At 35.8% G+C, this 23,756-nt stretch overlaps 1 protein-coding gene across 1 annotated transcript in view; it reads left to right on the forward strand.

Moving 5' to 3' along the window:
- LOC106788052 (rhomboid-related protein 3-like) overlaps positions 1-14,295 on the forward strand; it is an 82,159-nt gene extending 67,864 nt beyond the window's left edge. Inside the window, exon 5 of the mRNA XM_014750973.1 lies at positions 14,093-14,295. Coding sequence (XP_014606459.1) covers positions 14,093-14,110 — 18 coding nt within the window. The 3' untranslated portion in view covers positions 14,111-14,295. The remainder of the gene's footprint in view (positions 1-14,092) is intronic.
- Positions 14,296-23,756: the final 9,461 nt, after the last annotated feature.

Here is a 23,756-nt window from a genome sequence, read left to right on the forward strand (position 1 = left end):
TTATACAATGGTGTTGTGTTTTATTAAGAATAATATTTAAATTGTTCAATATAATGTTTGGTTTTACGATTATATCGGTTAGATGAGAATATTAGACTCGCATATTACGCGTGATTAAACGTAAATTTGGTATTTATTAAATACAATGGTTTGCACGAATAATATAATCTATCGAAAATTTTGGGTTTTAGAATATTCGAGATTTAGTATATATTATATAATCATTTTATCTTCGAGTTGGGTCAAAAGGAGGAACACTTAGAGACGAGTAGCAGCTCACCTCTTATTCCGCTAAGTTCAGGTCACGTTTAAACGCCCTGCACAAGTATTTCGCTCATGTATACCTCTCATAATCGAGAACACGAACGGTTGCGGTTTAGCGAAACTACAAAACGTTTAGACTTAAAGCGCATAACTTGGTTGGTAGCCTAGCAAGAGTTAAAGAGAGAAAGAGAATGAGAGAGGGTGGGAGGGAGGGAGGAAGAGGGTTGGAAGAACACTTTGGGAAGAACGGCCGAAGGGTGATGATGGTGTTATGCCGATACGAACCAAGCGTCGAGCGTGTATCCGTTATGGCATACACGTGTAACTATTACCGAATGGCCGGTGAGCAATATACAAGCCGGTATTCCGGCATTCCGCATTCCGCGAGTACCTCGATTTCCAATCCACCCTTTGACTGATGCTCTTCGTCTACCCTTTATCTATCCATCTATCTCTATCTCTATCTCTGTCTCTCTCTGTTTCATTTCGTATTCGTAGCTGCAGTAATTAACGATAACATTAACCTGTTTTCTAATAACTCGTAAGCCTATTTATACATGTAATTATTAGTTCAGTAAATTCAATAAATCTGCCAATCCTATTTTTATTATTTTTCTTTTTTTCTTTTTTTTGATAAGATAAATCCTTGATATTGTATAAGGTTGCTTGAAAAGATTGTGCAGATTATATATATTAAATATTGTCGTTATTATGTAAACCCTTTTGACGGGTTTGAGGAACCTTAACAATACCTTACCGCAACCCTGATCACCCTATCTGGATTTAAAGGCATAATGGTGTTTCGAAACGAATTATTCATCCAAGTACTATTAGTAATATAAAGAAAATATATCACCAAAGTAACATTTTTTTTTATTTCTTCTCTGATATTTGGAAGATTTTTCCTAATAACTGATAATTTATTATTTTACGTAAAACGATTATAAGCGTGAAATATCATCGAAATAAAGTTTTGAATCGACGTGTATATACGTAAAAATATATTTAACTGGTTAATTAAAATAAACGTGTTTCGTTGAAAATAGTTGAGAAGATTTTCGAATAATCCGACAAATTTTTCTCATTTTGTGCGTATATCTTTAAAATATGACGGAATATTAAATGTTTCATCTTGGTGCGCATCGAAATATTTATCACGATGAATCGTTGCTTAGTTTGGAGAGCTAGCTAGCTAGCAAGTTTCGCACGGGACTCACCTTGAAAAGCGGCAAGTATGAATAGGCAGTTATATTCGAGTTAAGAACGCGCACTTTACTCCTCCGCGGTGCATTACCACGCAGTGAGAATAGCATTCCGATGCGAACGACTGCATTGTTCTCTCGCTACTTCCTCTATCGGATATCTCTCTTACGCAACGAAAATTATCTCAATCGATTCGTGCACTTGGATAAACGAAAGGATGAAACTTCTCTCTATCTATCTCTCTCTCTCTCTCTCTCTCCTTCTCTCTATTTCTGAAGTCGCATGAATCATCCTGAACAATCAAAAAGTTACCCACGTTCTTATTTAACGATTTCGAGTTTAAACTCAATAAATTCTGATTTAATTAATATAATAGGTTGTTGTTGGTTGGTTAGTTAGTTGATTGGTTGGTTGCGCGTTAAGATTTAAATCGGATCAAAGGTCAAGAATCTTAATCGTACCATCTTGGAAAGAGATTATTAATGTGATTTTTTTTGTTGTCTTTTTTCTATTTAAAACATACTCGAATAATTTACACATTTCAAAAATAATCGTAATTCCCGATGAAAGACAGACATACAATACATACATATCTATATACTCCAGTTGTGTTGAGAATTCTGTATTCTGTAATATTATTTGTCTTGGGGCGAGGTTAAGATCGTTGTTGGGCGACCGATCGTGCGTCAGTCGTGTCGATCGCAACGCCTACTTTTACGTTTCTCGTGTGTCGTTCCTTTTACGAGAAAAAGAGAGAGTGAGAGTGAGAGAGAGAGAGAGAGAGAGAAAGAGTTTCGTAGGAAAAGGAAAATACAAAAAGAATTTGCCACGACAAGCAAAGGCGGCGCCTCGATGGGCAAGATAGGAGTAAGGCAAACTCGACACGAACGACATGATGCGGTCAACGACGTGTCCTCCGACGCGTTTGCGCGCGAACCCAACATTCCGTGCGATGATTCGATCATCGATACGAGTGCCCCGAGAAAACCAGAGACCAAATGAAAGAAAGAAAGTAAGAAAGTAAGAGAGGAAAAAGATAATGACCTTCGCGCGATCACCAACCCTTACGTTCCTAACTTGTAGTTCAAGTACGACCAGATATATAATATATACGAGATAAACGAGAGACATAAAGGGTGTATCACAATACCTTGATACAGTTAATTACTTATAGGGGTTGCGATAGGATAAACGTTTCCCATTAATATATTATTCCCATATAAAATGTTTATGATCTCGTTTAAACAAATGTATGAACGTCCGACCAACCCTTTCCCACAACTTTCTCTCTTTATCTCATTTTGTATCTAATTGTAATCTTATCCAACAAACGAAACGATCACGGACGAGCTTAACTAACTGGCGCGACATTAAACGTCGGTATCGTCAGCAAGTATTCCTAGGTGTAATTCGAACTTTCGATATAATTCGTAGGGAAACGTTTCCTAGGCGACATTGCGCTACTACTAGTTCGAGAACGACACTATCGTAACAGGGATAAGAGGAACCAACTGAGAAAACGAACCAGTTGAATATGCAAATGGCGATGAGGAAACTTGCGTACTGTGAGTTTAGGTTGAAAAAGTGCGTATATGTATAAAGAGAGAGAGAGAGAGAGAGAGAGAGAGAGAAAGAGAACTCTGGATAGAAGTAGCTTACTCGCTTCGTCGTTGTCATTCGAGATGATGTTCCTACTCTTCATTTCTCTCTTCCTGTCCTACGGGAAATCGTGGAGAATCGTGGAAACTGCTTTGCACCAATGTCCCTGAGAAACCATACCGAGAATATCATCATGGGATATGATATGTATCTCTCTCTCTCTTTCTCATCTATGACTTATCTTATATTTAATACACTTAATGGGTATACTAATTTAATCGAATACGAATTTCATTGGATTGTTATTTATTTTCGTTCCCTTTTTGTTTTTTTTTTTATTTTAAAAAATTAAAGCAAAGCGATAAGATTACAAAAAACTTAGATTTATCTTTTATCATTCGAAATTAATAATAACAGGACAAACTAAGAATAATCGAGTAATGTTAAAAGATAACTGTAATTGATCAAAATTTAATTATACTCAAGTTGAATTAATCGCAACACTCGTATATAAGAGGACTAATTATAACTAATCGTGATTTTATAAAAGCCCAAAAATGTGTCAAAGTTCCTAAGTATCGTGATAAATGTTGCAAGAAAGTTAAGTGAAAAATATTGATTAACTGTTGTTGGAATGGTGAAAAGTTTAATATAGTCTACGAACAGATTATTAATCAGGAGAACGTATCTGACACAATGAATTTATATTATAACAAGCATTAAAAATATATATATATATATATATATATATATATATCTGTCGTTAGGATTCGGTGACTTATCGGGTCAGGAAAGTGTTATAGAGTTTATATAGGTTGTGAACGTTTTAATATTATAATGAGCATTTAAAATAAATCTCAGTCGATCTTTTAGAGTCTCTTAGCGAGGGATACGCGTCCGGTGGTCTGAAGAATGATCGATCCCTATATAGACTCTCTCTCTCTCTCTCTCTCTCCCTCTCTCTTTTCGTTATTCGTCCTTCCATTCGATTCGTTTCGACGGGGCGTGGATGGATAGGAAGTAAAATATGTATGTGCAAATTTTATTCGAAGCCCGACCTCGATACGCTTCGTGATCGATCTCGCTTGAAATAAGTAGAAGAAGAACGACGAGGAGTAAAGGTAAGACCGATAGAAGAAGTAAACTTGTCGAGTCGATCCTTGCCGCTTGTCGTTTACTTACGAAAGACAAAAAAGAAAACGTTAGAAAGCATCACATCCGAAACTTAAGATTCATATATTGACATTATAAATATTATCAAAAACTTCTTTATTATCTAATGAAAAATATTACTATCAAATCTCGCGTTAAAATATCTAGCCTCGCGAAAAGTAATTAATTTCTAAAATAGGAAAAATCATAAGCTCGTGACAAAAGTATGATTTTTGTTAATACGCTTTCGTATAATATTACTATTAATGTTTCATACGAAAAAAGAATGTTATTAACGATTTTTCATAGAAACATAAACGAATTATTATGATTTATCAAACATGTCCAATGTATTTACGAAAATTTGTCAATATAATTAAATGTGAATTAAATTTAACACGTTACGAATATATTCACAAACATTTAACATAATACTATCATAGAAATATATACGCGTGAAATTTTTCAAACATATTTTGATACAAGTTAAATGCCAAAGAGTTACATACGTTTCAATATCTATTATTAAACTTATGAATCTATATAGAACGTAACATACATCTTCGTGTATGAACGCGAATAAAGGCCTTAAGAGTCTCGTATTTGGAGTCTTGTAAGTATATACCACCTATTACTACATATAACTATGCTTATGGTTAGTTACTATCTTTCTCGAAGTAACGCGATGTTCGTCTTTCATCCGTTATAGAGAGAAGTTAGCGGCAATGCAATCGTATAACGGGTAAGAAGAAGCATCCCAAGAGCGTTTCATTCTCAAGAAAGGTTGAAGATAGTTCTCTCTCGTAATCGAGAGCAACGGAGAGAGAGAGAGAGAGAGAGAGAGAGAGAAAGCAGACTGTGAGCTAGAGACAGCCGTTTAATTCCCACGCGTACGATCACCCTTATCGAAGTATTCTCCTTTCTCCATCCATTTCCTTTCTCTTTCGTTTCTCCAACGTTTTTCCAAACCCGTACCACCACAACCCTCTTCTCCTGATGTTCCTTCCTCTTCCTATTTTTTTTTGGTTGGTCTGCGAATTATACGCACAATCGAGCGTGGAAGAGAACAGAGTATCGCTCTTAAAGAAGACCGATCCTCTCGTTTGCCACTCTTATCTAACCTACGTACGTTTACGATAACGAGAATACCGCGAGAATTCTTTTCCTCCGATTCACCCCCACCAACCACCTCTCTACCTTCATCTCCACCTCCAACCTCGGACTCCCCCTTTCGCCCACTTTGGCTTATCGACGATTTCTCTTTCATTGTGTACGTACAAGTGTAAATGTATGTATATATATATGCGTATTTGCGCGTGTACGTATGTGTGTGTGGGTGAGTGTGGGTGAGTGTGAAAAAGTCTCGGGGAGTCGTCTTTCCCGAATTTTTTTCTTCTTATTCTTTTTTTTCTTTCTTTCTTTCTTTATTTTTCTTTAATCTTTCTTTATTTCACGGCTTCGCTTACTTGCTAACGGTGCCAACGGGAAAAGAACTTGAGGTGAGTCTCTAAAGATCTAAGACTGTATAATATAAGTACACAAAAGGTATAGACGACAACGACTAAGACGACCAAACGAATTTCTTATCTCGTTGAATTTGTAAGTCTCGATAAACGTATTTCTTTATTCTTTTCTTTATTTATTTCGTTCTTTCCCACGCGAGGATCTACCGATCTCAAATATTTGAAATCGAAACGTTGTTACTGGTCTCACCCATTAGCTCTCACTTTCTTTTACGACAGAAACTTAGCACTCGTGAGTTAGTTACACAGCACGCATACTTACATACATACATGCATAGATGAATGCATGTGCGTAGTTAGAAAGATTAACTGATACGCGACGTTCCTTTACGTTAATTTATCTTTTCTTTTTTAAAAGAAGATAAATTACCATTATATTAATTTTTCCTTTTCTTTGATAAGAAAAAAAAAAAAAATCTTGTCCACGAGTCTTTCCCTACGCTTTACGTATATCACGCAATTATTAAATTCAGCCGTATTAGCATAAAAATTCTAACCAAGCAAGATTGGCGGTACCGGTATTCGCCAGTTTGCATGTCAATGAATACGAGCAAGTAAAAAAGATCCGTCTGGTGATGGGGCTTGCGATATATTAGAAGAACGCGGACCCTGGAGTTCATTTTAGAGTGGCTTAGTAATTTTCTAGATTTAGATCGCGGACCACGATGTTTGTCGTACTATACGTTCAAAGCCCCAAGCGGATTTCCTTTTAGTATAATAGAGCCAGGAATAGAGCTGCGAGAGAGGACAAGAGACAATAAAATATTCGAGCGAAACGCGTAAAACCTCGATGAACGTTCATAAGTTTAGAATAAAAAGAAAGTTCTGGTTTCTTCTGTTTTCTTTTGGTACTTATGATAATAATAATAATAATGATAATTTTATAGTAATATAATATAAAGGATTATCTCTCCTGTTGTTTTACGAGAACGTTCAATCATCTTAGAACCTTTTCTTATTATTTTACTTTAATTTATTTTTTTGTTTTCTATTTATAATACCCAGATCTAACGATCAAAAAATATATATTTGTAATATATGTAGATATAAAATAAAGGAAAGGTCAATAATCTTAAAATAGTTTTAGCGAAAGTCATGATCGTTGGTTGTTGAAACGATCACGGCAGGCATACGCAAAGGATCGTTGCTACGTGAAGGCTCGCTGCTAGTGTATCCGGAAACGATAAGTCGTCGTCGGCGGGCCCTTTTCTTCGGAAGCTTCGGTTAGCAGGAAAACAACCATTGGGAATCCAATCGAAGCGGTTAACGTATGAAAATCGAGGAAGGTTATTGCACTTTGTTCGATAACAAAGAGGAAAATGAACGAACTATTTTCTTAAGGGAGAGAATGAAAAAGAAAAAGAAAAATAAAGTCAGAGAGAAGGAAAGAGAGAGGGGGGAGGGGAGAGAGAGAAATGATTCTTCGAATAGTTTAATTTCAAGTTAGAAAATCGAGGCATCCTGTAACAGGTCAAAATCTTTTTCCTTTTTTTTCTTTCCTTCTTATTTTCTCATGTGTTTGTTACTCGTTTCTCGACATTGTTTCATTCCTTTTCTTATTTTTACGAACGACCGGTTGCACGCACGGTAATTGCATTTATCGTGCAACTAGATTTCAAACGTTTTGCTTTTTTTCTTCTCTCTCTCTCTCTCTCTCTCTCTCTCTCTCTTTTTCTCTCGCGTTTTCTGTTATATCTTGCATTTCTATAACAGTTTTATATATGTTCGGAAATATTTACCGTTTATCCAATAACAGAACGACTCAATGTTAAAAGACGAGAGGATTCTCGATATAGGAAAGATAATCTTTTCCCGATACTCGTAAATTCATTTGATTTCGTAACGACCGTTTTGCGAATCATTTCGAAGATTTAACAAATTTTAGATAATTCTTCTCTATCTTCTTTTTCGAGAGAGAAAAAACTGAAAAATAAATTAATGTCAATTTCATACGACATTTATTATCTCACTATTGCGTTCTGTTTATTTCTTTTCTTTTTTGAGACGAGTTTTCTATCGTTAATTCATTCGAATCGCAGAGCTCCAAATTCGAGACTAATTTTATAAATCGAAATTACTTAATTGACAGTTGATTCTTATTACAATGCATTTTATTTTCGGTTATCAAATGAAATAAGAAATACCATTTATGGATCACCAATTACTAGAAATATCCGAAAAGATATAATCGGAGAACTAAAATTTGTTGATAATTAATAAACGATTATTAAGTAAAAACTGAATTTTTCTTTCTTGACACTTATATTAAAATAAAAACCAATTTCCACGAAATGATTTCTTTAATTTCGGTTACGAGAGATGCATTTCGTTGCTCGCGCGTGCGCGTGCACTCGAACTCGTTGTACGCGTAAAGTTCACCAAAACAACTACCATTCAACGAAACCTATTCAAAAGTCTGTACGAAAACGTCTCTTAATCTTAAGTACGAGAGTCGAACGATTAAACGAGCAGAGAGCGTATTATATTACGCCATAAAGGGTAGATACGTTCGAGCTTTTGTGTTTGTGTGTGCATGTGGTGCATGTGCCGTGGATGTGTTGTGTTTCGAAGGTACCATTCCCACAATCCAGCTTTCGCTCTCACCTTTCCTATCCTCGAGCGTTATTTAACCGTCTCGTCCGTTAACGAGCTCGAGGCTGGTCAACGTATACGCTCGCATACACACACACAAATTCACACACACACACACATCTTATATCTAATATTCTTACGCATCGTAAATTTGAAGAAGCGACGTTACTTTATCGCTCATACGTGGAATATTTAATTAAAATATATAATCAACTTGATTATATATATGTATATTCGTATACAAAAGTACAGAGAAAATTTTCCCTAATTTATTATACAATACTTTTACGACATCAAAGTAATATTTGATTTATCTCGCACATTTCAGTTGATAATTCTTTAAAAATAATTATTAACCATTACGACTCTTTGAATAAATTTATCAACATTTTATCAATATATTATAATACATATAATGTGTTTAATCAAAATAATCTAGATTAAATAGGTAAAATCAGAATAAAAAAGACGGATTGTAGAAGGTAAAGAAAATAATCCATATTATCGGTACTTGTTCAATTAAAAATAATGAATTGTCTTATTGTCTAGATCGTAGATTGTAGGTAGTAAAAGAGAGATAATAGAGAGTTTAGAAGGTAACCCGGTGTAATCTTTGACTCCGTGCTCGCGATCGATAATCAGGCAGGAGGAGGCACTTTGGGTTCTTGCTATCGATTATCCAGACGGACGTTAACGAGCGACTCGATCTCTCTTTCGTTAGGAACAGCGTACTCGCGGTATTCGTTCATTCTCTCTCCCTCTCTCCCTCTCTTTCTCTCTCTCTCTCTCTCTCTCTCTGATTTTCTCGGTTTCTCCGATGGTGGAGAGCGTTGCGTAAATCTTGGCGTGTCTGAGAGCCCCGAGGACCCGGGAGTAACACCTCTTGCTCGTAGGTCGAAGCGCCGGCCATAAATATTTGAGAGTTCGAAGCAGCGATCCTGCCCACCCGGGACGCGATGGGTACTTTTCTCTCTTTCTCTTTCTCTCTCTCTTTCTCACTCTTACACAGAGACACGCGCCCACTACGGACCCACGCCCACGCCCGCATACCAAAGGCCCTTTAACTCTTTCTCTTCCTTTATTTTTCTTCTATCCTTCGCACCGCGACAACGGAGACTCCCTCCGTGACAACAGAAACCTCCCCCTCTTCTTTTTATATATTTTCTTTTTTTCTTCTTCTTCTTCTTCTCTTTTTCACTATCTCTCTCTCTCTCTCTCTCTCTCTCTCTCTCTCTCTCTTTCGTTCTTTCTTTTTTCTTTTTTCTCGATCGCAAACGTCCTCGTGTTTCGGGCGCGCCGACGTAACACCTTCATCTGCTACGGCTCTGAATATCTTTTAGCTCTCGTCGTCGTCTTCGTCGTCTTCGTGACTGTGAAAGAGAGAGGAGAGTTCTGGTGAGGGCATCGATGCCGAGCCTGGGAAAAACGCCCACGCATGGCGAACGCCATGAGATAAAGAGAATTTCTAAAGGACCAACAAACGCGCAACCCTGACGTCATTCGCGCACGCTCTTACCAAAATTATCAATTATCGAAACGAAATCTCTTACTTTTTCTTCTTTTTTTTTCCCCTTCTGTGTGTTGTTTTTACACTATTTTACTCATTCGTATTATAATTGATTTTTTATTTAACGGATATGTGATTAGAAGAAAAACAATTAATCATTTTAAAATGATATCAAACTTATCAAGTATTATATATTGATAAATAAATTTAGTATTAATATTTCATTGTAGATACGCGTCGTACGTTTTATCAAACGAAAGCTTCTAATTATTTTACTTGCTTATATCATCGATCAATTTTGAAACGATCTATCATTGTTACATCAAATACCAAGAAGTTTTAATTATGTTTTCAGAGATATCATTATTTTCTTATATCTATAATATTCTTGTACAAACGTACTTTCTTATTGGTAACATCTTTGGCTATTTCTACAAAATAACCTAGAAATACTCGAGAAACTATTAAACTGTAATACGTCGGACTGTTGTCCAAAATAATGACGGTTTGGATGATCAACGTGTAATTTAAAGAATAATAATACTCATTCGTTGATAAATCAAATAATATACAGAATACATAACGTACTACTCGTAGGAAAAATACATTTTCTTGGCTTACTATACATTTTTGTTCTAAAATATATCCTTTTTCTTGCATTTACATAGAAAATTAGAAACTTTTGGCCGGTAGTGTATATGCGGACCACTGAGCTCGTAGATAATATATTATCACATAGATGCGATACACTAAATTAAAACGGGCCAATCAACGATGTCACGCATACGTGACCCTGTGCTTTAAAAACAAACTAATATATCACATATGATAACGAACGCGTTAAAACTAGGAAATAAATGGCAGGAGATAAGAATGTTTTATGTGGGCCAGCGAATAATAATCGAGAGATCACTTGTCCTATCCCAAAGTCGGGAAAATAAGAAAGGAAAAGAGTAGAAATAGGTGGAAGAGAAAACTATACTAGCTGAAAGTTTTCCACGAAAGTCTTAGCCCGAGTTTTCGAAGGTAATCTCGGTGGCCGAGTCTCGCGGGAAGTTGCTAGTCCTCTCTTTCTCTCTCTCTCTCTCTCTCTCTTGACTATCCTTCCTTATCCCCCCTCTTCCTATTCTATCCCGTTCTTTTCCTACTTTTCTCGGATGGTAACGGGAAAAGAGAGAGAAGGATTAAATTTAATTTAGGAGTTGATTTGCATTCGACGAATGGTAACGTTCAACGTACGATACGTTTTCTTTCCTTCGTTCGATATTTTTCGAATACTTAACTTTAATACGGTATTCTTTTAATATATATATATATATGTTTAAAAAGAAAAAAAAAACAAAAACTCGATCAAATTGTATATAATAGTAATTCACGTTATACGAATTATAATTGTAATATTAAAAAATGTTCGTATGATATAATATATTGAATATAATATAGAGAACAATGAACGTTTAACATACGTTTGTCAATTAGAAACATAATCATTACGATAGATTTTGTCCTACAAATGGAAGTAATATTTATGCTTATTTAAAGTACTGTTGTAGATATACCGTTGGTATAATGGAAGGTTTGCATAACGGGTGTTCATGTAATGAAGGTTTTACGCGAACTCGTTTCGTTCTAATAAACCTAAGGTAAATCTAACACCATCGAACGAGATAGAAATCGAATGCGATATTTCGTGAAAAATGGATTCTATCGGATACGTTCTGACAAAGGTAGTAACCGTTTCGATCGTTTATTCCTTTAAAAGGGTTTTTCATCTTTCTCACTTTCTTTCTAGTCTCCGTAACGGGAAAAAGGCTATCTTTACCTTCACGTTTTCCTATGCCGTCGACCACGAACAGGACAGGAAAGACATTCTAACTGGAATCGATTTCGTGCGAACGACAGAACAAATGCACTTGGCCGTGACACTTCCATTACTTTGCGTCCTCGTGTATCGTCCTGTCCGTTAAGATTTCGTTTCTCTACGACACCTGTCTCTCTTATTCAATCCCTTTATCTGTTATATGATTTAATTCCGATCCCGTTTAGAAGACAATCTCCGATAAGAAAAAAACAAAAAAGAAAAAAAATATAGTAAATTCTTTTTCTAATTGGACTCGAAAAAAAAATAGTCCCGGAAGGAAGAAACAAAATTGTAATGGAAAAATAAAAAGAAGAAAAACAAACAAAAAAAAGAAAACGTAATCGAACACCTACGTCGAAATAAATTTGAAAAATCCTAGCTAGCTTAAGGCAACTATTTATAGTTGGGATACATTCGGAATCGTTATCGGTAATCTCTTTGGCGGGGAAGTAACTCTGGGAAAAAAAAAAAGAAAAAAAAAAAAAAAGGAATAAAAGATAGAAAAGTGGAACTAACGTTGGCTATTTCCTGGTAATGGGAATAAATATCAGCGGAAATCTTACGTTTATATATATATGTCTCTCCGATAGAAAGAAATAAAGAAATAAAGTAAGAAAAGAAGAAAGAGAGAGAGAGAGAGAGAGAGAGAGAGAGAGAGAGATAGAGATAGACAGAAAGAGGAATAGAATCATAGATATAGCAACGCACGTTCGTTCAGAGTTCCTCGAAGCTAGGAAGAAAGTTTTTCACTTTATACGAGCAGTCAGCCTTGAAATCGTGTCCAATGAAACGATCCACGGGGGACGGACCTTCCGTCCTGGCCCGTAGATTCGTTTCCTCTTTTCCGACATACGTTTCTCTTTTCCCTCCTTTCCTATCTTTCACCCTAGATTCAACCGTGTACCACCACGTACCCGCGTGATAATAATGAAAATAGAGGGCAAAAGGTAGCTGCTCCCTTTTATACGTCCGGGACTAACTGCGATATCTACCTCTCTCTCTCTCTCTCTCTCATTCGGAATCGTCCCACTGCGATATTGGATCCTGTCGTTTCTCAAGGAAAGCCAACCTTGTCGTCTTCTTCTTCTTACGAAGGTCTCCATGTTTTCTCTCTCTCTCTCTCTCTCTCTCTCTCTCTCTATTTTACTTACATACACATAGCCACGCATATATGGGAACACGCAATTTCTAGCTTTCTCCTTCCCATCGCGACCATTATTCTTATTCGCTCGATGGAACGCGGATATGTATAGAAAAGAAAGGTAAAAAAAGAGACATATAAAAGTTCAATGTCTTTTCGTTCCTTGCTTTTAACGAAAATCGAGTAAGAAAGCTTTCCTATTCGCGAGCTATAATGTAAAATTGTGTGTTTTCAACGATTAAATCGTATTTTTCTTCTTATATTTCTTACAGCTGATCACACAAGTTATATATTTATATATATACAGAATGATTAAAAAATAAAAGTTTTATAACTTGTAGGGTTGATTGTATTCGTCGAATGATAAAAAAGGTTCTAATAAATGTACAGTAAATTACAGGAAGAGTATTCGTATAATTTGACTTGTATGATTAAAAATTATAATCTAGCAAAATTATTCGTAAGAGATAATAAAAATCATAATAATTACTGAAGATATTTTTCTATCTCAGAAATCGTGAATCCTATTTTAGTATCAACCTGTATATATTCGTATTTCGGATTTTGTTATTAAAGTTGATACGATTAATTTGAATGACCGTACGTACGGATGTAGAAGAAACTTTGTGTTTGCTTTAAACGTCGTTCATTAAGGAAAAGATCGAACGGCACTTCAACGTTGTTTAAAGTTCCTACACCGGAGAATCCTCGAGGAGAATGGATTCCAGCGATGCTTTGCGGATAAGCCGAAGCTCCTGGTGGTTACTACTAGTTGAGCTTAGAGCTATCTAGTTTCGCCATAATGTGGGAGATAGAATCACGAGTTTCGTAAAATATGAAGGCGGTTATACGATTTATCCGGTGGTACCACTTTCGCACACACGCCCTATCGGCTAGATAACGACGATCTACCGCTCAGCTTGTTTCGTGAGATAAAGAACGAGTACGAGAGACATCACGAGAATGAGAAATAGAAAAAGAGAGAGAGAGAGAGAGAGAGAGAGAGAGAGGGAACTGGACCGTAGAATAGTCATTTTTCACGAGTCACAGATTGTGACAATCTTTTTTCTCTTCTAAATGAAACAATGACTTTAAAAATCCTTTCAAACGTAACCAAGAAAAGTGCAATAATACGATAATCGATGTAGCGGAACTTTCATTATCCACGATCCAAAGATTCTAGAAATAACATAATCGAAAATATATATATTACAAATGCTCTAACGTAATATTTATTCTTTGTGTTTCAGGTGAGTCGTTTTCGATGACTTTGACCATTGAACCAAAACAAGGATAATAGATAGACCATCAAAATCTACCTACAAGTATTTAAACATTCATTAACAATAGAATCTCCAGTTTCTTAAATTAATGGGAAGACATAATAGTTCGGATGATAAAATTTTCATATACGTGAAAATATCAAATATAAATAGCAATAAAATGTAATGTATATAAGAAAATAAGAAAGAGAGAGAGAGAGAGAGAGATAAAATATATTATTTAGCAATTAAAAAAAAAGGATAGAATAAATGACATCGGATAATAAAATGTTTTGATAATGAAACAAACGAATAGTAAAATACGGATACTGGAGATTCAACTATATTTAATTTTTACGTTGATTTCCATTGTGCTCCGAGGTTACCCATTTTCATTTCTTATCTTAGAACAGGGATAAAAATTAATAAAAAATTTTTTCGCGGTAGACATATTGAACGTGTTAAAAAAAAAAGAAAAAAAAAAGAAAAATTTATATACGCATACAGAATATTTCAAGGATTTAGTTAGACATTCTCATTTCATGATATTACTCGATAAGAAATAACACAAAGAGTGAGAAATAGAAATAGAAATAGACAAAAAAAAACAGAGAGAGAGAGAGATAGAGAACATGCACGCGTAATCTCTGGTATCATCGTAAAGAAAATTTTACAAGTATCTTAGATGTAATATCACGAGAATGTCTGTCTATCTAGTGGAATTCCAAGGAAGGTAATTTAGCCACGAGAGTAAAGTTAATTTCACGTACGCGAATGTACTAACTCGGTTCCTCTTTTCCGGAGCTCATCGTCCAGAGTACTCGGAGAAGGTCCGCAGAGTTAAACCACGTCTCGAAAGAGGATTCTTCTCTCTTTCTCTCTTTCTTACTTTCATTCGATCCATCCCTTTTGCTCTATCGTCGTGCGGCCTGAGTACGGACAATTGGTGGGGATGAAAATAAGTAGGGAGGATGATAGAAATGGAGGGGAGAGGTGGCGCACGGCAGGCGCGTGGCTCCCACGGGTCGCTTTTGCCTTCACCCCCCTCCCCATTCCTACCCCTACCCCTTTCCCTTCACCTTCACCTTTCCCATCCATCCTTTTCTCTCTTTTACTCAACTCCTCTCTCTCTCTCTCTCTCTCTCTTTCTTTCTCTCTCTCTTCTCGAGACCAGACGAATAAACAGAACTCGACGTTACTCTCCCTCTCTCTCTCTCTCTCTCTCTCTCTGTTTCTCTTTCAACGTGAGATCTTTGATAAGTCACCGTCCTTCGAAAATGATTACACTTGACAATCGATTTTAATTGTACAATCACTACCGTATTATTCGTAATTCGATCTTATTGTTATTATAACGAGATTTTTAATCGATTATTAAATAATATTTATTAATTATACAACGTTTACTTGGAAATTATTTCGAGTTGTGTCTAAATTTACGAAATCAAATTTTGTCTATAATTTACATTTGATAATCGAATTTATATTACATCGAACGACACAAATATATATATACATATTTAAACGTTTAAATCGATAAATTTTTATTTTTTACATAAGAATGAATAATGATTTGTTCTGTCAATGGAAAGAAATTGTATGCACAATTATGCACTATTTTTTTCAAATACAATCGTATTTTCATTTCAACGTAACAGAGTATTTTGGTTTTTTTCTTTTTGGTATCAAACACACGTCGTAGAAAATGTAACGTTTTACGGTAAGCCATTTTCTTTGACGAGATAGATCCGAAAAAGAACGAAGGGAGAGAAAGAGAGAGAGAGAGAGAGAGAGAGAGAGGTCAGAAAGGTGAAGAAAGTAACGAGCCGGTCGATTCGATCAGTGGTACCCTGTTCCGAACTCGATGAAGGAGCCGAGGCTAATTGCCAAATTGGCAGAGGAAGCAAGGAAAGGAAAGAAGCAACAACGCAAGAAGGGCAACATCGTATTTCAGTGCTCCTCCAACACCCCAATGGAAAGAAAAAAAAAAAGAAAAAAAAGGTTGAAGGAACCTTTCGCTTCGAAGGTCGAGGCTAATTACTTTATTTCCCTGTATAAATGGCCTTCCGCGCGAGCTAACTTATTCTTTTCTTTTCTCCCATATACCGATATTACTATACCGAATGAGGTAATTGGTAATCCCCCTATAAACTCTCTCTCTATCTCTCTCTCTCTCTTTACGCTAAAAAAATATCAATTTCATTGAACTAATTTGCCTGATTATTTTTTATTAAATATCTCTCATACGATTTATCTATATATATATATCTATTATTACGTTCGTTTATTCTATTATAAATCTAATCGACAAATAAAAGGGTGCGGTTTCTACGATAGAAATCTTTTTCTCATATTATTTCTATTTTAGTTTATCGTTGACTCTCTTCTAACAAATAATCTTTCATTTAGAAAGATTTCTTTAATCCTCCCGACCCCCCTCCCTACCTCCCTCCCTCCCTCCCTTTTCCCACAACATCCATTAGTTTAATTAAAAGTTAAAGAGCTTGTTTCGTTTCTCGAATCAATTAGTCTTTCCTCCTTATTTCTTATCGATGCCGCCAAGTCTCGACTACTCTCGAAAATAAGATTCTCAGGGAAAACTAGCTTGTTTGTTTCCAGTATTCTTCTACCAACGAAGATATCAAATGGAAAAAGAAGAAGAAAAAGAAGAAGAAGACTTTTGAAAGAATAAAACGATATCGATCTAACATCGAATTTGTTACTTTTTCTTCTTATTGTTAGATCTCGTTGCTACCTATTGGAGACCAACTTGATTTACCCCTCATTCTCACCTTCTTCTTCTTCTTCTTCTTCTTCTTCTTCTTCGTTTTCCAGTTCTATTCTTTAACGGCGATCCGCAGAGTTCCTTTTATCCTACGATCAAAGAGAGCTGATTTACCGGTAAAATCGGATAGATGGTCCAATTTTAACGTTTCACCTTTACAACGTGTATGTGTTACTCGAACGAGTCTACGAGAATCTTTTTTTCTCTCTCTCTCTCTCTCTTTCTTTATTTTTCTATCTCTATCTCTTTCTTACCCTATCTCATTTCAAGAGAACTAACGTGGAAGCAGCTTTATCTAACGCGTCCATAATTCTTAACCCGGTCGCGGAACTACGGGTGACCAGGTCTTTCTCAATAACGTGTCCGCAGTTGTAACGGGCTTGTGCGGCACGGAAAGACCGTATCCCCACTTTTTGGTCCTTATGGAACCGGGGAAAACTTACGACTCTGCAAATGAAATCCAAAATGCGACGTCCCAATAGCCACCAGCGACCTGAAATTGTTCACCAGCCTGAAATACGAGTGACTACGTTGTCCCGAATCATGCCCACATATTGGACAAAATCTCCAGGTTCCGGGACCGTCCAACTTTCGACTTCAATTTCCGAAAGTGAAGCTCCTCTTCCCTCTCTTCCTCATATGATCATTCTCATATTTTTATGGGAAAGGAAAAAAAAAAGAAAGAAAGAAAAAAAGTCGATTAAACCTACCCATTTATTCCTTTTCACGTATTGTTTTTTTTTCCTTCATATCGAATTCACCCTTTTGGGAAAAACCGAATTTTCATTCCTTTCTTATTTTATTCCTTATTAAAAATGACGATAACAAAATTAGGAATTTTTTGTATTCTCGAACAATTTGAAATTTATTTTATGATTTGGAAAATTTAACGATAGAAATTATTTTCTATGTATTTGTTTTCTTTTTCTTTTTTTTTTTTTCAAACGTTTTCTGTTAGGTTAATTAAACTAAACGTTCATATTTTTCTGATGGAAATCTTGAATAGTTTAATCTCTTGATTATATTTTTTCATTGATCTCTCCGATTTAATTATTTCAATAGAAAATACATGAATATATTATATTTTCTGATATCCGTTGAAATGGGGTTGGTCCCGATAAGACCGTGTTTATAAATCGTCTTCAACAATTATTCCACGTTGAGCATTCTCGCCTATGAATTTATTTAATAATCCTAATATCCGCACATATATCAAAAGCTTACGGTTGCTCGTTACAAAAACGGCGAACAACTTTCGAGAGAATTTCGCCTAAATTGGTGAAAATACCTCGCGATATTATTGCATCAAACGGCGGCGCGAATCCAATTAATTGGCTCGAATTTAATCTGTTATATCGTTCGAATAAACCGAATACACGAAAGTCGGCGATACGTGCCTTATCTCGCCTCGTGTGTCGTTAAACTCGTTCTTCGGCCATTTTCACGTGGCATTTTATCCAACGAAAATATTAAAAAAAGAAAAAAAAAGAAAAAAAAAGAGAATATATATAAAACGCGCATAACGAGAGCCTCGATAATATAACGCGGTAAATCCTTTAGATATTTATTTTTATTTATTTTTTATTTTCCAGCTTTTCCTTTTTAATTATACTTTCCCTTTTAATTCTCTTTACTCGCCCGTGCTTTCAGGAATTCTGATTTAAATATTTTTCTACTAAATGGGATTATAAATACAAAAAACTAACGTTCTTTTCTCAAATATTACTTTTTTCTTTTTTTTTTTCTATCGAAATTTGGTTGAACTCGTCACAGAGTACCGGTCGAAGTTGATAATTTCGTATTCTCTTTTTGTAATTTTATCCTCGGTTCTCTACTTGTATGATAATTTTTCAATACGATAAATCCTTTCGTACTCTGTTTTGGATATTTGAATAAAATAAATCAAAATTATTATTAATTTCTCTCTCTCTCTGTTTCTTGTTTTTTTTTTCTAATTAAAATTCGGTCGATGTCGTCGTCGTCGTCGTGGTCATAACGGAAGATGTTCGAAGTTACCGAACTCAAACTACTCATCTCGTCTTTTATTTCTTCTCGAGATAGATACAGAAATAGAGATAGACGCGAAGGGAGGACGTTTCGGGCAGCGTGGGTGGTCAATGGGCGATTCGAAGCGAACATTGTGGTACCACATGCAAAAGATAGAGAAAGAGAGGGAGAGAGAGAGAAATCTTTATGGTTTATGGTCATATCTACCTACCCATATGAATGCCGGCGCATGCCCGCGGTACGTTTGCCTATCTTGTTTTATAAAGTCGCGATCCTGACTCGTTCCAAAAAACAACAACAACAACAAAAATTTATCCCACCTATCAACTTAATACCACCATCATTACACTTTCGTTACAAAACATATATATATATATATATATGTTACCGTCAAAGCTGGAAATCAGTCATTGCTAGTAATTCCTCGGCATTATTATGAATGCAGAGAGCCTTCAGACGAAGTCGAAAATTGAAAAATTTTTCTAGTTTTTTCTAGGCATCGAACATAATACATAATATTTGCCGAAACTTTTCAAAGAAATGACAAAGTTGGAAAAATTTGCAGCATCGCATTCTTTGCCATTTTATGAACCTTTGCAGATTATTTTATAACGCGAAAAGATACTCTACGCGTAGACAAAAGAATGTACTTTAATTTAATATAAAAATCATTATGATCCGCTTGCTATAAGTATAAAAAATATTTGCTGAAACTTTTCAAAGAAAATGCAAAAATRCACAATTTACAGCATTGCATTCTCTGACATTTTCTGAACTTTACATGCTACATTTATAACTCGATATGGTATTCTACGCGTAAACAAAAAAGCGTTCTTTAATTTAATATAAGTTTTAATAAAATCTATTCACTTTTAGTATTAAAAATATTTACCAAAACTTTTCAAAGAAATTGCAAAGATGCACAATTTACAGCATTGCATTCTCTGACAATTATAAATTGATTTGCAAAGGTTCAGGCTATATTTTTTAGACATTAGTTAGACAGATATTCTATAGAATATCAAAGTATTATGTTCGATGCCTAGGAAAAACTGGAAGAATTTGTCAATTTCCGACTTTGTCTGAAGGCTCTTTGCATTCATAGTAATGCCGAGGAATAACTAGCAATGACTGATTTCCGGCTTTGACGGTAACATATATACATTTTTTTGTTTCACTGCAAGTTTCTCCGAATATGGAAAAACAAAAAAAAAAACAAGAAAGAAAAACCAAACGAAACAAGAAACAAAAGTGTAATGAATTTTTAACATGGTCCTGCGTTTAAGAAAGAAAAAAAGACCCTCCCCCGAAAGAAAGAAAGAAAGATAAAAAAAAGAAGACAAAAATTAAACCAATAAAGTAAAATTAGTTGCGTGTCGGGTAGGTATATACGTCTCTCTACGTAGTAAGAGAATAAAAGTGGGGACAGGTGGGGGGCGGGCTGGGGGGATGGAGGTGGAGGTTACTACTTTTAAAGGTAAGGAGAATATTTGATCGTCGGTTGGGGTCGATAAAACTGTTATTAAAAGTTTAACCGCGGCTTAAAGCGACGACAGAAAGGCGGTGCGTCGGGGTGGGCGCAGAAATCTCGGCCTGTGCTTGCTTTCTTGCTTTCTTTTTTGCTTTCTTGCTTGCTTGCTTGCTTGCTTGCTCGTCTGCCTGTGCGAGTGTATTCGTTTGTAACCTTCGTTGACCCTCCCTCCCACCCTCCCTCTCTCCATTATTGTATCTCTCGCTCACCCATCGTCCCTTTCTCTCTCTCTCTCTCTCTCTTACTTTTACTCTTACTCTTTCTCTTCTTGAATATATTTCTTCGCCTTTCTCCTAGCCAACTCGAAGAAGAAGAAGAAGACGACGACGACGACGACGACGATGCTGTGCGTTTCTGCCAACGATCGCGCTGCCGATATCGGTAATTACAGCTTGCGTGCCACTCGCGTGCGCCTCTTCTTCGACTTTGTCTCCTTTACTCTCTCTCTCTCTCTCTTTCTTTCTTCTCTTTTTCTATTTTTCTATTTTATCCTTTTCTCTTTTATTCTGTCGCATCCTACGGCTTCACGGCCGTAGACTAAACTACAGATTCCATGCTCATTAAATTATCTCTCAGCTAAACCCGAGACAAAAAGAGACTCACTCACTCTCTCTCTCTCTCTCTCTCTCTCTCTCTCTCTATTTACCTCCCTTTCTTTCTCTCCTACTCCTACTCTTCCAATCCTGATGCGTGAACACTGACGCATGAGAGAAAGGCGTCCGAAATACTTTGAATAATTCATCGTAACGAAAGTGAAAAGTTTTACGATAGTCTCGCTCATGCGTGGGCACCTTTCAAATTATTATATCTATCTATCGATTGTTATTATCCACCTATTTGTGTGAAATTACTATTTCATTGAATTTTTTATTCCTAATAACATTTTCCATTAGCGTAGATACGTCACGGTTGTATCAGTATCGCGTAATGTTAATTCGTTGATCGTTTGTGTCTCATATATATGCTGTTATTTTGAAAAGATTCAATTTTTTTCCCCTTTTTTTTTAAGCCCGACGCATAAGTATATGCAACGCAAATGCGATCAACCAGTTATATTATTTATATGTAATACGATTATACTTATTATTCGTTGAAACATTTGACGTTAAATTATTCTACACTTTTTTATCTTGTTCTTTATTTTATATTATATAATCTTTCGTATGATTTTATTTAAAATCACTTAAATGCGTCAGCAGTTGCGTCACACGCGCGTTTTAAGAGAATAGTTATTAATATAATTATATAAAAGAAAATTTTGTCATCAATTATATATACGTCTATTTATATGAGATTACACGATTTTGATTTTATTTTTATATAATGTTTTTTTAAAATAACCAAAATACGCGCGTAAGAATTGTCGTCATCTTCGGTTATTTATATAAAGAAAAAAAAATTCTACCTATCTTTTTTATATATGTATATTATAATATGAAATCACTGTGTTTTCCCTTAAAAAGGACAATTATAAGAATCATCGGGATGCGTCAAGTTTGTTACGTCAGAGTTGTAACGTTTGGGGTTACGTATATACGGGTTCTTATCCGTAATCGCAAAAGACCGTACGATCCGACAAGGTGTCTTCTCAGGTTAGCCCTCTTAGTCACTCATTCATTCACTCGCTCACTCTCTTTGATGCTTTTCGAAGCAGCGTCCCGCAGTGTTGCCTCGGTTAATTGCTTCTCGTTTGTCCCATACCAAAGGGACACCTACCTTCCCATTTTTTTCTTCTTCTTCTTGTTTTTTTTTTTTCTTACTTTTATCGAGCTAATTACGCCCGGCCTATGTAACAAGGAGGACGCCCCTATACTTTACGGGACGAGAAACAAGATTTGCTCTTGGTGAGAGAAGAAAATGTTATTTTTTCCCCCCCACATATTTTCTCGTAAACCTATCTCTCAAATTTTGTCGACCCTACGTCAAATAATCACTATCACCTATCTTTATTAATAAGCAATCAAAACGGTAACGATTTTGCTTATTTTTTTGTTTAACTGATCCTTCCGATTTTTTATATCATTTAAAACAACAACAAACCGGCACGATGATAATACTTTTGATTTATGGATTTACGATCAAATAAATCTCTGCTAAAGTATTTATTTAATATTTTTTGCCCTCATCACACATTATATTTCTTTCTACGTTTGTTCTCTACGAGACAAGAGTCATTCTTAATCAACCGATAATATTCACCGTCGTCCGTCCATTCCCGTGTTCAACGTTTCAAATTGTATGGACGGCGAAACGTTGCGAGGAATAATCCAGGCTTTAACCGTCAATCAAGGAAATCGTGGCTCAACAAATCACGTCTCGTTGGGGATTTAATCGTTTCTCCGTTGCCCTTCCCTCTTCTTTCCTTCGATATCTATCCGTCTCTCTTTCTCCCTTTCGTCCTCCTCACCTCTCCTGTCGTATTGCTTTGTAGAAAGAAAAATGCGAGCTTGCTTTCCCCGTTTATCGGTATTTATCGTAAAAATAAAGCCAGGTTACTATGCTTCTATTCCTCCTCCTCTTCTTCTTCTTCTTCTTCTTCTTCTTCTTCTTCGTTTTATTTTATCTTTTATGTTTGTTTCTTTTTTACTACGATTAAAACCGAAAGATTTTTTTCTATAAGCGTTTAGAGTCGGACGTCGGTTGTTACGACAAATCGAAAGTGTCGCCACTAAACCGTCATTTAAATACGAGAAACTTCATATTTCTCGGCTATTAATCATGCGATTAAGGTTGGCAATCCTTCTTTCTTGTCGTTTCATATACAATATCTTCTCGTCATCTTCCCCCCTTTCCCCTTCCCTCTTACCCCAGACCCTTGCCATCATCCTCCTCCTCCTCCTCTTCCTCATACCTTTTTCTCCCCTTTCCTTTCTCAGGATCATCTTTTCACAACGAACTCGAGCTTCCTTACGATTAATTTCTTTCCACGTCGTTCACCTTCCCCTCGCTTTATTTCCTCCTTTTGTCGTTAATTTAGTTTGTCCCTTCTTTCTTTAGTTTTTTCTTTTTCTTTTTCTTTTTTTTTATCTTCATCGTCGTACCATCAGACTTAATAACAATCGCAATTTTTATTATTATTCCCTTGCACGTTTGAAAGCTCATCTTTTCTCGTTCGTYGTCGTCGGGATAGATACGGATCTTAACGAAGTAGATATATACGTTCAAATGAAGCGTCCTAAATCTATACTTTTTAGTCATAAGAAAAGGACAATTATCGAAATAGGAATCTCATTTCTTATCCAAACTCCAAATGGGAGGGGGGAAGCGGTGAGAGGTGAGAGGGTGAGGAAGATTACTGAAATAGCACGTGCAGAAAAAGAAGAGAATAA

This window comes from Polistes canadensis, unplaced genomic scaffold (assembly GCF_001313835.1).
Source record: "Polistes canadensis isolate GaletaPanama2010 unplaced genomic scaffold, ASM131383v1 scaffold_122, whole genome shotgun sequence".
Lineage (NCBI taxonomy): Eukaryota > Metazoa > Arthropoda > Insecta > Hymenoptera > Vespidae > Polistes > Polistes canadensis.